Source organism: Dendrobates tinctorius, unplaced genomic scaffold (genome assembly GCF_039654945.1).
Source record: "Dendrobates tinctorius isolate UK_male_01 unplaced genomic scaffold, ASM3965494v1 ptg000044l, whole genome shotgun sequence".
NCBI classification, from domain to species: Eukaryota; Metazoa; Chordata; class Amphibia; order Anura; family Dendrobatidae; genus Dendrobates; species Dendrobates tinctorius.
Window position 1 is genome coordinate 3,023,376 of NW_027361712.1, and position 14,205 is coordinate 3,037,580.

The window sequence follows — 14,205 nt, forward strand, 5'->3', positions numbered from 1 at the left end:
AGAAGATTAAACAGCCAAGGGCATTGTGGGCATCAGCCATGGTTGTGACAGCCGAAGCTTGGCTATCACATAAGCCAATCTCCTGGTGGCGATCATGCAGGCACAGCTGATGTGCCCACATGATCGCTATCCATAACATAGCTGTCAATTTGCTGGAAACTCTTATCGATCATGATGTACAGTTATGTCATATGTTGGGAAGGAGTTTAAGAATACATATTATTTCAGGTAACTATTCAGAGTAGGCTGTCACATATGTGTATACAGTAGCAACAACATTACTTTGGGCCTTAATATTACATATAACTTTTTTTTACCAGTTTTCCCTTTTGCAGGTTCTATTTCCAACTTTCAGTTCTCTATGAACCAGTGGGTAGAAACTAGCTGCTGTGATGTTCAGCATACAGAGCATACAGAGATGGTTTCCTGTATTTTTCACGCTCTACAGCACACAAACAAAAGCTGCAGCAGCATGCATGGCATTACACAGCAGTACTGAGAAGTATAACTGTGAATCCAGCAGTGGTGTGAGGTAAAACACTTGATAGAAGCTGCCTGCAATAGGGCCTCTATCTGCTCCTCGCTCCTCTTCTCTCCATAGGTTGTAATAGAAGCTGTAACCACATACCTCATCGAGTTTACAGTTCACATTGTTTTGACTAAGATAGTTTTGAGCTGTTTTTAAGTGTGGATAATAAGTGTAGGAGGTGGGGTACAAGAATTGGCTCAGAAGAGAGGAAAAAAACATATTTCTCTGACATAACAAAGTGTCTTGCATTCAGTTGTTCTATTGATTTTTGTAAAGTTTGTTGAAAAAACAGAGAGTATTTTAGCATTGTTCGGAAAAAGATGAGCTTTCATAATTCCAAAATATTGCATTATATTCTTTTCAGATATGTGAAGCTTCTTGATAATCCCATTGAAGGAGATGAAATCTTGAATACTGAGAATGAAGAGGAAAATAATCAAGACCGAGAACAATTTGAGAAAGAATTTATGAAATCCTATATTAAAGATCTTGTTGAAAGAGGTAAAGTACATATTACGAGTATGGTTTTAGCATTTATTTTTATTTAGTTATATTCAAATCAAAGGGCTGATAAGAAATTGCAATGATATTCCTTAAAACATGCTTATCCAAAATGGTAAAAGCTAGAGTTGAGCAAAACGGGTCGGTCTTATTCAAAAGTCGGCGACTTTCACTGAAGTCCGGTTTCATGAAACGAAACCCGACCATAGCGTGTGGTCGGCCATGAGGTCGGAGACCAGAGCGCCAAACTCGCATTTCAAAAGATGCTTCCAGCGCCCTTTTTCAGCCAATGATGGAGGACGCACACTGTGGGCAACACGATGACGTGGGCATCGGTCACCACCATCTTTGAGAAGGGCATGCAAGTGATTGGCTGGCTTTGTGTCGTGTCACAGGGGCTATAAAAGGGCGTGCACGCCAACCGCAATCTTACTTATGCCGATCTTAGCATAGGGAGAGCTGCTGCTGATTCTGTAGGGAGAGCGTAAGGCAGGGAAGAACCAAAAAACTGCTTCTGCTGTTAGTGATTTCCACTTACAACACAACACTTTCAGTGCAGTGACAGGGGAGGCTCTATTTTTGTGCATCAGCTCTGTTGGTTATTAGGCTGCCTTATAAGGCTCCCTGATAGCTGCATTGCAGTTTCACACTGCTGTGCAAACTGCTTTTTTAAAAGCATAACTACTTTTCTTCCTCTTTTCTGCACAGTTACGAAGCGTTCACTTTTCCACCCTTTTGTGTGTGCAGCAGTCCTGCTTATTAGGCTGCCTGCGTCCTTACTTGGACTGAGAGCAGCATTGTCAGCGTCCTCAAATCTCTAGTGAGATCCAAATTCGCACCAATCCTATATATGCCCTATGCCTTCTCATACACCATTCAATTTCAGCATGTTACATTGAGGTTTGATATCTCCTGTGCCTGAGACAATAGTTCAGCGTCCTCAAATGTCTAGTGAGAACCAAATTCTCACCAATCCTATAGACACCCTCCACCTTGTCATACACCATCCAATTTCAGCCTGTTACAATGAGGTGGAATCTCTCCTGGTCCTGAGACAATAGTTCTGCGCCCTCAAATCTATAGTGAGATTCAAATTCTCACCAATCCTATAGACACCCTCCACCTTGACATACACCATCCAATTTCAGCCTGTTACATTGAGGTGTAATCTCTCCTGTGTCTGAGACAATAGTTCAGCGTCCTCAAATCTCTAGTGAGATCCAAATTCTCACCAATCCTATAGACACCCTCCACCTTGTCATACACCATCCAATTTCAGCCTGTTACATTGAGGTGTAATCTGTCCTGGTCCTGAGACAATAGTTCTGCGTCCTCAAATCTATAGTGAGATTCAAATTCTCACCAATCCTATAGACACCCTCCACCTTGTCATACACCCTCCAATTTCAGCCTGTTACATTGAGGTGTAATCTCTCCTGTGCCTGAGACAATAGTTCAGCATCCTCAAATCTCTAGTGAGATCCAAATTCTCACCAATCCTATAGACACCCTCTTCCTTGTCATGCACCATCCAATTTCAGCCTGTTACATTGAGGTGTAACCTCTACTGTGCCTGAGACAATAGCTCAGCGTCCTCAAATCTCTAGTGAGATTCAAATTCTCACCAATACTACAGACACCCTCCACCTTGTCATACACCATCCCATTTCAGCCTGTTACATTGAGGTGTAATCTGTCCTGGTCCTGAGACAATAGTTCGGCGTCCTCAAATCTCTAGTGAGATCCAAATTCGCACCAATCCTATAGACACTCTCCACCTTCTCATACACCATCCAATTTCACCCTGTTACATTGAGGTGTAATCTCTCCTGGTCCTGAGTCAATAGTTCTGCACGCCAACCTCCATCTTACTTATGCCGATCTTAGCATAGGGAGAGCTGCTGCTGATTCTGTAGGGAGAGCGTAAGGCAGGGAAGAACCAAAAAACTGCTTCTGCTGTTAGCGATTTCCACTTACAACACAACACTTTCTGTGCAGTGACAGGGGAGGCTCTATTTTTGTGCATCAGCTCTGTTGGTTATTAGGCTGCCTTATAAGGCTCCCTGATAGCTGCATTGCAGTTTCACACTGCTGTGCAAACTGCTTTTTTAAAAGCATAAATACTTTTCTTCCTCTTTTCTGCACAGTTACGAAGCGTTCACTTTTCCACCCTTTTGTGTGTGCAGCAGTCCTGCTTATTAGGCTGCCTGCGTCCTTACTTGGACTGAGAGCAGCATTGTCAGCGTCCTCAAATCTCTAGTGAGATCCAAATTCGCACCAATCCTATATATGCCCTACACCTTCTCATACACCATTCAATTTCAGCCTGTTACATTGAGGTTTAATCTCTCCTGTGCCTGAGACAATAGTTCAGCATCCTCAAATCTCTAGTGAGAACCAAATTCTCACCAATCCTATAGACACCCTCCACCTTGTCATACACCATCCAATTTCAGCCTGTTACAATGAGGTGGAATCTCTCCTGGTCCTGAGACAATAGCTCTACGCCCTCAAATCTATAGTGAGATTCAAATTCTCACCAATCCTATAGACACCCTCCACCTTGACATACACCATCCAATTTCAGCCTGTTACATTGAGGTGTAATCTCTCCTGTGTCTGAGACAATAGTTCAGCGTCCTCAAATCTCTAGTGAGATTCAAATTCTCACCAATCCTATAGACACCCTCCACCTTGTCATACACCCTCCAATTTCAGCCTGTTACATTGAGGTGTAATCTCTCCTGTGCCTGAGACAATAGTTCAGCATCCTCAAATCTCTAGTGAGATCCAAATTCTCACCAATCCTATAGACACCCTCTACCTTGTCATGCACCATCCAATTTCAGCCTGTTACATTGAGGTGTAACCTCTACTGTGCCTGAGACAATAGCTCAGCGTCCTCAAATCTCTAGTGAGATTCAAATTCTCACCAATACTACAGACACCCTCCACCTTGTCATACACCATCCCATTTCAGCCTGTTACATTGAGGTGTAATCTCTCCTGTCCCTGAGACAATAGTTCAGCGTCCTCAAATCTCTAGTGAGATCCAAATTCGCACCAATCCTATAGACACCCTCCACCTTCTCATACACCATCCAATTTCACCTTGTTACATTGAGGTGTAATCTCTCCTGGTCCTGAGACAATAGTTCTGCATCCTCAAATCTATAGTGAGATTCAAATTCTCACCAATCCTATAGTCACCCTCCTCCTTGTCATACACCATCCAATTTCAGCCTGTTTCATTGAGGTGTAATCTCTCCTGGTCCTGAGAGAATAGCTCTGCATCCTCAAATCTATAGTGAGATTCAAATTCTCACCAATCCTACAGACACCCTCCACCTTGTCATGCACCATCCAATTTCAGACTGTTACATTGAGGTGTATTCCCTCCTGGTCCTGAGACAATAGTTCTGCATCCTCAAATCTATAGTGAGATTCAAATTCTCACCAATACTATAGACACCCTCCACCTTGTCATACACCATCCAATTTCAGCCTGTTACATTGAGGTGTAATCTCTACTGGGCCTGAGACAATAGTTCAGCATCCTCAAATCTATAGTGAGATTCAAATTCTCACCAATAGTAGATATACCTTCTACCTGGCTTTACAGTACCATATAAAGCTGGTGGTATTTTGGGTACATTTTCACAAAAATGTGGAAGTATGGTGGAAGACGCCATGGAAGTGGGTGGGGGTTGCCAGCTGGTCCCGATGGTGGTGGTGGTGTTGCATCTGTTGGTAGTGGCAAAAGTACAATAGCACCTCAGGCAGGAGGTGTTGAGCCTGCGTCATCGTCTGGCTCCACAAGGCCTCAAAGGCTCTCTTTTCTGGGAGTAGGTAAACCACTTTTAAAGCCGGAGCTTCAGGAACAAGTTTTGGCTTACATTGCTGACACAGCCTCCAGCTCTCTCGCCTCCTCTTCTGAAGTTTCAAAAAATAAAAGGACTGAGTCGTCAGTGGAGGCTCCTGGTCAGGAACGACACCTTTCCTTGTGTCCTTCACCCCTACCAAAAGTGAAGAATGTGGAAGGCCACACTACCGATTACTCCATGGAGCTCTTTTCACATACCATGCCTGGGTTAGCAGGTCGAATCGTGAATTCCCCAGTCCAAGATGAATCTGACATGGAGTGCACTGATGTATAGCCACTGCTAGATTTTTCTGCTGGTACATTCACTCAGAGCACTATATTGTCCTCATAGTGTACTGAGGCAGAATCAGACCCTGATGAAACTCAGGTGCCCCTTCCCGCATACTATATCACCTTACACGGTGACAGAGGAAGGTGCACATGAAATTGAAGAGGAGGTGATGGATGACCCAGTTGTTGACCCAGATTGGCAACCATTGGGGGAAGATGGTGCCGCTGCCAATAGCTCAGAAGAGGAGGATCCGCAGCAGGCAACGACATCGCAACAGCTGTTATCTGGCAGGACCGTAGCAGTCCAAAAATGTGTTACAAAAAACAAAAGAGTTGCAGGACAGCTTGGCCAGATGGTCAAATTAGCACAGAGTGCAAGGCCTCAAAATGTCTTCCATAGTAGGAAGAGTGCAGTGTGGCACTTTTTAGAACAAATTCCTAATGATCAGGCAAAAGTTATCTGTAAGAAGTGCGCAAAGACCTTTAGCCGAGGGAAAAATCTGAGAAATTTGAAAACCAGTTGCATGCTTAGACATTTAACCACCATGCACTTGCAAGCATGGACGGACTACTAAACCTCACGTACCACATGTGCACCTGCTCCAAATGAAGGAAGTCAGCAACGCTACATCGCTTCACCCACTGTAAGCCCACCCGTTAGCACACCACCAGCAGCAAATGTCGAGGTGTCGTCGCAAGGGCAAAGCAGTCATGGAATCACAATGTTATTGCTACGAAAGACTGAATCTAAGCCATCAGCAACACCACCAACACCATCACCATCACTAACCCTCTCTCAGTCCGCCATGTCCTCCGCTAGTTCCACCATATGCAGCTCTCAAGTCCAGCTCACCCTACCAGAGACTCTGAGTAGGACAAGAAGTACTCATCCTCTCATCCGCGTACACTGGCTTTGAATGCCCACATTGCCAAACTAATCTCGTTTGAGATGATGCCCTACTGGTTGGTTGAAAGCAAAGCTTTCCACGAGCTCATGGCCTACGCAGTACCATGCCATGACCTACCCAGTCGGCACTTATTTTCGCAAAAAGCCATCCCAGCCCTCCACGTGCATGTGAAAGACAGCATTGTCCATGCACTCAAGCAATCATTGAGTGGAAAGGTGCACCTCACAACAGATACATGTCCAGTAGGCATGGCCAGGGCCATTAAGTGTCCATCACTGCACAGTGGGTTAATGCGGTGGATGCAACGTCCACAGGGGACAGCGGCGGTGGGACAGTGCTGCCTAGCCCACGGTATAGGAAACAGTTGGTTGTAGGCGTTCGACCCTCCTCCTCCTCCTCCAGAAGCAAAAGCTCGTCCACAGAGCGCTGTCGCACGAGCACTCCATCCGCAGCTGCCAGTGTTGCACACGAGGTGTCCCACTATCAAACAGCTAGTGGTAAGCGTCAGCAGGCTGTGTTGAGGATGATGTGTTTGGGCGACAACAGATACACCGCGGAGGTACTGGCCAACTACTTTCAGTGACAAACTGAGTCATGGCTGGGCAGTCTACATCTTGAGGCAGGCAAGGTAGTTAGTGATAACGGCCGGAAATTTGTGGCAGCCATAGCACTTTCAAAACTCAGGCACATACCTTGCCTGGCTCACACCTTGAACCTGGTGGTGCAGTGCTTCAGCCCTGCTCCATAAGGTGCGAAGACTGTGCGCGCACATCCGCCGGTCGCTTGTACACTCCAGTCGTATGCAGAAGCTGCGGCGACTGCTCCATCTTCCCAAGCACTGCCTAATTATCGACATTGCAACAAGGTGGAACTCCACTCTGCACATGGTTCAGAGGCTGTGCGAACAGAGGCAGGCTGTAATTCATTTGTGGGAGGATACACGGGCAGACATGGAGTTGTCTGGTGTGCAGTGGTCGAAGTTGAAAGACCTCTGTAAAGTCCTTCAGTGTTTTGAGGAATGCACACTACTGGTAAGCGCAGACGACGCCATCATAAGCATGAGCATCCCACTTATGCGTCGGCTCATGCAAACTTTGACGCACATTAAGAAGTAGGCGTCTGCAGCCGAGGAGGAAGAGGAGGAGGGAAGCCTTGTTGACAGTCTGCCATTGTCTGCTCAGGGAAGTCTCGTGGACGAGGTGGAGGAAGAAGAGGAAGAGGAGGAGAAGGAGGGTGATATGGATGATTATTTTGGGGAGGAGGATGCTTCTCAGGGGGCAAGAAAAAATGTTGGCGCGGCAAGGTCAGGTACAGGGTTTGTGCGTGACTGGAGGGATGTTGATTTGCCAGAAAGTGCTCCTCCACCCAGCACTTGCAGTGCATCATTGACACCTGGAACATTGGCCCACATGTGTGATTATGCCTTGCAGATCCTAAAAAGGGACTCCCGCATTGCCAAAATGATGAACGATGATGACTACTGGTTGGCCAGCATCCTGGATCCACGCTATAAAGGCAAATTCCAAAACATCATGCCACAGGAGAACCTAGAGCTAATATTGGCTAACAAACAAGCAACTCTGGTAAACCGTTTGTTTGAGGCATTCCCAGCACACAGCGGCGGTGATGTTTTTCCAACGAGCCGTAGGGGGCAACATGGAAGAGGTGTTCGTGGTGCACACAGCCAAAGTGGCGCTTATCAGAGGGGTTTCATGACCATGTTGAGGACTGATTTTTCAAGTACCGCTCACACGACTGGTAATACTGCATCGATCGAAAGTGACAGGAGACAGCAGTTGTCAACTATGGTAACAAACTACTCCTCTCATATCGATGTTCTCCCTCACCAGTCATTCCCCTTTGACTATTCGACCTGTAAACTGAACACCTGGCTTGAATTGGCACAATATGCCTTACAGGAGCTCGCTTGCCCTGCTGCTAGTGTGTTATCTGAACGAGTCTTCAGTGCAGCTGGATCAATCCTGACAGAAAAAAGGACCCGTCTGTCATCCCAAAATGTGGATGATCTAACCTTCATTAAAATGAACCATGCATGGGTTTCAAAGGATTTTGTCCCACCCTCCCCTGCTGACACGTAGGTTGCCAGAAAAATGGCTTGCTTTTGTTTCTCCTCTTCCACCGACTTCTCCAATTACTCCATTTGCAGCTGCTGAATGTCCAACATCAACATATGTCATTTTTTCCTCCTCCCTAACTGGGCTGCCTCCCCCCACAGGGCCGGGGTCACCACCTGGTACATGCACCCGTGCGAGTGCCGTTGCCCTGGACAGGTGGGTGGGCACACTCTTTGGCAACGGCACTGGCACAAGGTCCCTCATAGTAGAATCAAGTGTCTCTGATGGTGGGGGTGCACACCTGCCATCAGACACACCGGTGTACTATGAGGGGCCCTATGCCAGTACCGCCGCCCATGAGTGGGCCCCCCTGCTTGCTCAGGGCACCAGCACTTGCAATACTTACCTCTCCCTGCTCCACCACTGTGTAGTCTGGCCTGTTAAATACTTCACTGGGACTGCCAATACAAATTTGGTGAAATGATAGATGATGGTTAAGACGTAGCTATGCCCTGTCCTGCTGGGCTCTATCTTCAGATGATCAATGGCTTCCATTTGTTATGGACGTCGACTCACAATGAGATGCAGTGGTGGTTTATCATCAGCTTTCACGGTTTTCCAACTCACAGACGTGTGACATTCCTGCCCACATTTTTAAATGTGTCCTCTCATGCCAATCCAATAGAATCGCCTACGGCCTGTGGCTTGTGTCTTTTGCACTCCAAAGTTACTTGACAGATCATGATAGGCAGTGAGGACAATGTCTACATCTGTCCCTGTGATCACAATTTGATGGAGATGAGTAGCGGTTATGGGTTCCACGGTACTGCGATACAGCAAACCTTTCTTCAGAAGAACTGTTTTCGCTGTCTCCACAGACAAAGTAATTGAGGGTCAGCATCACCTCTGAGAATTCTCCCGGGAGTTTTTACCGTGATTAGCAATTCCAAAATTTCTGCAATCAGCTGACTTTCCATCTGTACTTGTATCCATCTCGTTTCCTCTTGCGGAGAGTCTGCACTGTCTTACTGAGACTGAAATATATATGAAGATTGAAAAATACCCCAACAGTGTATACTGGTGTATGCTTCGAATACATATCCCTTTTTCTACTTTTTAGATTCTTGTCTAATCCATATTGAGGCTGTGAGTGTCTTTGTCAGACTCCGGAAATATACACGCAGATTTTTAATGTTTAAACTTTGCTATATATACCTGCTATCTAGTGATACTGTACCCTTTCTCAACTTTCTACAATCACTTCTAATCCATACTGGGCCTGAGACCTTCTGAGTCTGCCTCCTGATATATAGACATAGGTTTTTCATGTGTAAACTATGCTACATATATACCTGTTATCCGGTGATACTGTACCCTTTCTCAACTTTCTACAATCTTGTCGAATCCATACTGGGCCTGAGAACGTCTGAGTCTGCCTCCTGATTAGAGATGAGTGGTGTTCGAGTCGACCTGTTCGCCAAGTTAAAATTCCAGCTGTTTTGCAGCCGTTCGTCGAACTCGAACACTTTGCTTAAAATTCGGCTGTTCGAGGTTCCATTCGAGAACAGTTCGTTCACCAAAAGCATAACTTCCTTTTTCACATTAATAATGGTTTTCAATGTTAATAGACTGTTTCATGGCATAGTAGCGGTGTGTGGTAGCAAGCGGTGTAGTACACCTGTCAAGGAGCTACACCATGTGTGTTTCTAATTATTTTTTACCGCATCTTGTCCAGAAAATCCTTTGGGCCTTGTAGCACTGTCTGCTACTCAGCAAAGGAGCCCACCAGTGAACCTAGCTATGCCACCTGTTTATGAAAGAACCAGTTTTTGACTGCATTTAGCACAGTTAATACTTTGGGCCCAGTAACTGTGTCTGCTACTCATCAGAGGAGCCCACCCGTGAACCAAGCTGTGCCGCCTGTTTATGTAAGAACCATTTTTTAACTCCATTTAGCCCAGTAAATACTTTGGGACTAGTACCGGTGTCTACTGCTCAGCAGAGGAGCCCACCTGTGAACCTAGCTATGCCGCCTGTTTATGTAAGCACTGTCTGCTACTCAGCAGAGTTGCCCACCCGTGAACCAAGCTATGCTGCCTGTTTATGTGAGAACTGCATGCTACTCAGCATAGGAGCCCAGCTGTTAAGCAAGCTACAGCACCTGTGGTTTGGACACTTAATTTTTTCATTTTTTTCTGGAATGCCGGCTAGGCCTAATTCCGGTTGACCTGCACTTACTGGGAAATCCTCGTTCGCGGGGAAGAATTGGAACCCAAGATCCCCATCACTAACGGGGTTCAGCGGGTTATCTGCACCTGTAAGCGACACACGCTGGACCTTTCAGTGTAGCGCGCATGCAGCCCCGGACATGTAAGGGCATGACAGACCTGTTATTGATCGATCTCGCGTGCCAGAGCCTTGCGTGTCCCTCTAGTTAGCTTCACGCGTACCGCGGAGGCATGCCGGAGTCTCGTTCGTGAATTAAGCTGACAAATTGCTAGCACAACTAAAAACGGACATCCACCACCACCCACAGAATTGACTAAGCTTGCAATCTGTCAATCTTTTCTGTAGCTGGCATGGTTGAGGTTTCGCGGGTGGAATTAAGCCGCAGGCTCCACTCCTGGTGGTGGCCTTCTGGACATTCCTTTAAGGTTCAGCTTTGCAACCATACTGCCCACGGTAACCAAACACTTTGCCTTCATGAACGCTGTTCAGAGGTTCGTGGGAATAATGCCGCCCGATCGGCAGTTCGCCTAATTTATGGTGGGAAGTCCGACAGTATATGATCGTCTTCGATTTCAGATTTTTACTGTTTTTTGGTATTTTACATTTTTATTCCAGCCTTTCTTGACTTCATAAGGGCATGACATGCCTATATCTGTGTTTCCTCCTCCTTTTACTCCTTCACCTCTTTTCTATATGTAGTTGCCCTTTTCCATATGTTATTTTTGTATTCTGAGCATTTTGTCTGCTTTGGGACACCTTTTAAGGTGTTTTGTAATTGTTTTCTATGTGTTTGTATGTGTTTGTGTTTGCCTGCCATTGTTTTCAATGGTGTTCGACGTTGTTCGTCGAATGTTCGACAAACATTCAACGATTTTGTCTCGTGTTTGACGAACCAAAACGAACTGGAACACTAGCGGGGTGGCTCAACACTACTCCTGAATATATAGACGTACATTTTTAATGTTTAAACTATGCTATATATACCTGGTATCTGGTGATACTGTACCCTTTCTGCCAGGAAGTCCTCCTCCACCCACCACTCTAAGTGTATCATTGACACCTGGAACATTGTCCCACATGTGTGATTATTTCTTGTGGATCTTCTTGTTATATTGTGGTGTAATCCATCCTGAGCGTGTGACAGTCTATGGGTTACTCCTGCAATTTAGATGTACAGTACATAATTACCCCAACACTAGTGTATACAGCTCTACGCTTGTGATACATTACCCATTTACTGCTTTTTATATTCTGGTCTAATCCAAACTGACCAAGTGAGAGTTATTTTCTGACTGTGGCAATAAATACTGAGATTGACAACAATGACCCCTACACTGTGTACAGCTGTACTCTTCAGATCCATTACCGTTTTACTGCTTTTTATATTGTGTTGTAATCCATACTGAGACTGAGAGCGTCTGTGTCTGCCTCCTGAAATATCTACGGAGATTTAGAATGTTTAAACTATACTATATATACCAGCTATCTGATGATACTGTACACTTTTTCTATTTTTTATATTCTTGTCTAATCCATACTGAGCCTGTGAGCGTCTCTGTGTGACTGTTGGTATATATAGGGAGATTGACAATCATCCTTTGACTGTATAGAGCTGTACACTTTTGATACAGTACCATATACTGTATCTGATGTTATTTTGGGTTCATTTTCTGCAACATTTTGAAGTTTGATGGAAGAGGCCGCAGACATGGGCGTGGTGGGGAGCTGGTGCTGATGGTGGTGGTGCATCTGCTGGTAGTGGCAAAAGCACAATAGCAGCTAAGGCAGGAGGTGTGGAGCCTGCATCATGGTCTGACTCTGGAACGCCTGGAAGGCTACCTTTTCTGGGAGTAGGTTAACCACTTTTAAAGCCGGAGCATCAGGAACTGGTTTTGGCTTACATTGCCGAAACAGACTCCAGCAAATATGCCCTCCTCTTCTGAAGTTTCAAAAAATGCAAGCACTGAGTCGTCAAGTGCTGGCTCCTGGTCAGGAAGAACCCCTTTCCTTGTGTCCTTCACCCCCCACCAAAAGTGAATAATGCAGCAGGCCACACTTCACATTAGTCCATGTAGCTCTTTCTATCATATCTCAGAGGAATGTGTGTCTCAGAGGGCTGTGTCACGGTGTCTCAGAGGGTTGTGTCACGTTGGTGGTGATGATGACCCATTCCGTGGCCCTGGGCGTCCATGCAAAGGGGTGAATAACGTTTATAGGTGAATGATACGTGACGCCACCTGTGGTTTCTGATCAGATTGACCCGCGCTGCAGTGTCGCTTCTCTGGGACAGATGTTGTGGTGCAGCTAAGATGTAGAAGCCCTGCACAGATAGGGCCGTAGTCGCAGGGCAGATGAAAGAGTTGGTGGATGGTGTGCAGTGCAGGATGTAGCAGAGCCGTGCGCCAGGCACAGGAGAAAGATGACAGACACAGTCATGCAGTTTCTTTACCTGTACTTGGTAAGTGCCGTCCAGGACCCAGAGTACAGATGGAGAAGGAGTTGGTCAGCCTGGAAGCAAATTTGGAATTCTCTCTCTGCAGATAGGTAGTGTGGCCTCCGCTCTAGCGCTTATCTGAGGTACTCGCAGTACTGAGTTCACTTTAGTTCCCCCTGTTGACTCTCTTTTGGAACTTTCTCGTATGGCAGGCAGCCATAGCCTTTTCCTTCTGGCTCACACATGTCGCTGCTGGGGCCTCCGAGCCCTAGTTGGGAGCAGAGCATTTACAGCTGCTACTTCCTCCGGTTTCTGCTGCAAGACCGTCAGTGTCCCTACAAACTCGGAGACCGGAATCCCGACCATGCGCTCCAGCTAGGAGTGAGCCTTATCTCTGCTCATCCTCCAGCTCCCCTTCTCACATCCACACACTTCCCCTTCCCTTCATAGACTGCCCTAACTTACCTCCTCCCGACCACAGAGAGCAGCTCCTGAGCAGTCAGGTTCAGAGGTCTCCCTGCTGGCCTGGAGGGGGAACTGTGTTGTGTGTTGGTTTAACTGCTAGAGAGATCCTTCATTGCTCCCAAGCATGACATCACACTCCCTAGGAGGAAGGTAATGCCACTGTGGCGACCGTACTCCTGGGGGCGCCACAAGTGCACTGATACCCAGCCACTGCTAGATGATTCTGCTGGTACATTGACCCAGACCACCACATTCCCCTCGCACTCTCAAGTCCTCAGACAGACAGTTCTATTCTTTTTCTGTTTTCCATGTTTAGTGTGGCACACTCAGACAAACAATGCAAGGGCTGAGTCAACTTCTCCCTTTTTTACCTGGTTTCAGATGGGATTTTTATACTGCCCACATGTGTTACTTGTAACAGTTGAGTTTGAATGAGCATCACATGCTTGAAACAAAGTTGTTTACCCACAATTTTGAAAATGTGCCAACAATTTTGACCAGCTCATTTTGGGGGCTTGGGGTGAAATTATGTCCAATTTCCCTTTTTTTTCTCTTTTTTTTTTGATTTTCCAATACACACAAAGGAAATAAACATGTGTATAACAAAATATGTGTAATTGCAATAATTTTCAAAGAAAACCCCTTCACTTTCTGGAACAATTTCACGGTGCCAATACTTTCTGACATGATTATTTAAAATTTTAAAAAGCCACTATTTTATCTTTTGCAGTGTTTGGATAAGCTTGTTTTACAGAATGTCATTGCAATTTTTTAGCACTACTAAGTAGTTAATGGCAATCAATTTATAAATATTTGGTGCAAGCTTATTAGCAGAGCTCCAGACCATTAAAAGCAAGTATTAGCTGTACCCTGTCCTCTTACAGTATATGCCATGGTTAGCAGTGACCGTG

The 14,205-nt window shown here is 45.8% G+C and overlaps 1 protein-coding gene across 1 annotated transcript in view; it reads left to right on the plus strand.

Annotated features, from left to right (window-relative positions):
• LRRC2 (leucine rich repeat containing 2) overlaps positions 1–1,077 on the plus strand; it is a 608,842-nt gene extending 607,765 nt beyond the window's left edge. The window contains exon 8 of the mRNA XM_073575526.1: positions 894–1,077. Within this exon, the coding sequence (XP_073431627.1) occupies positions 894–1,077 (184 nt within the window). The remainder of the gene's footprint in view (positions 1–893) is intronic.
• The last annotated feature ends 13,128 nt before the right edge of the window (positions 1,078–14,205 follow it).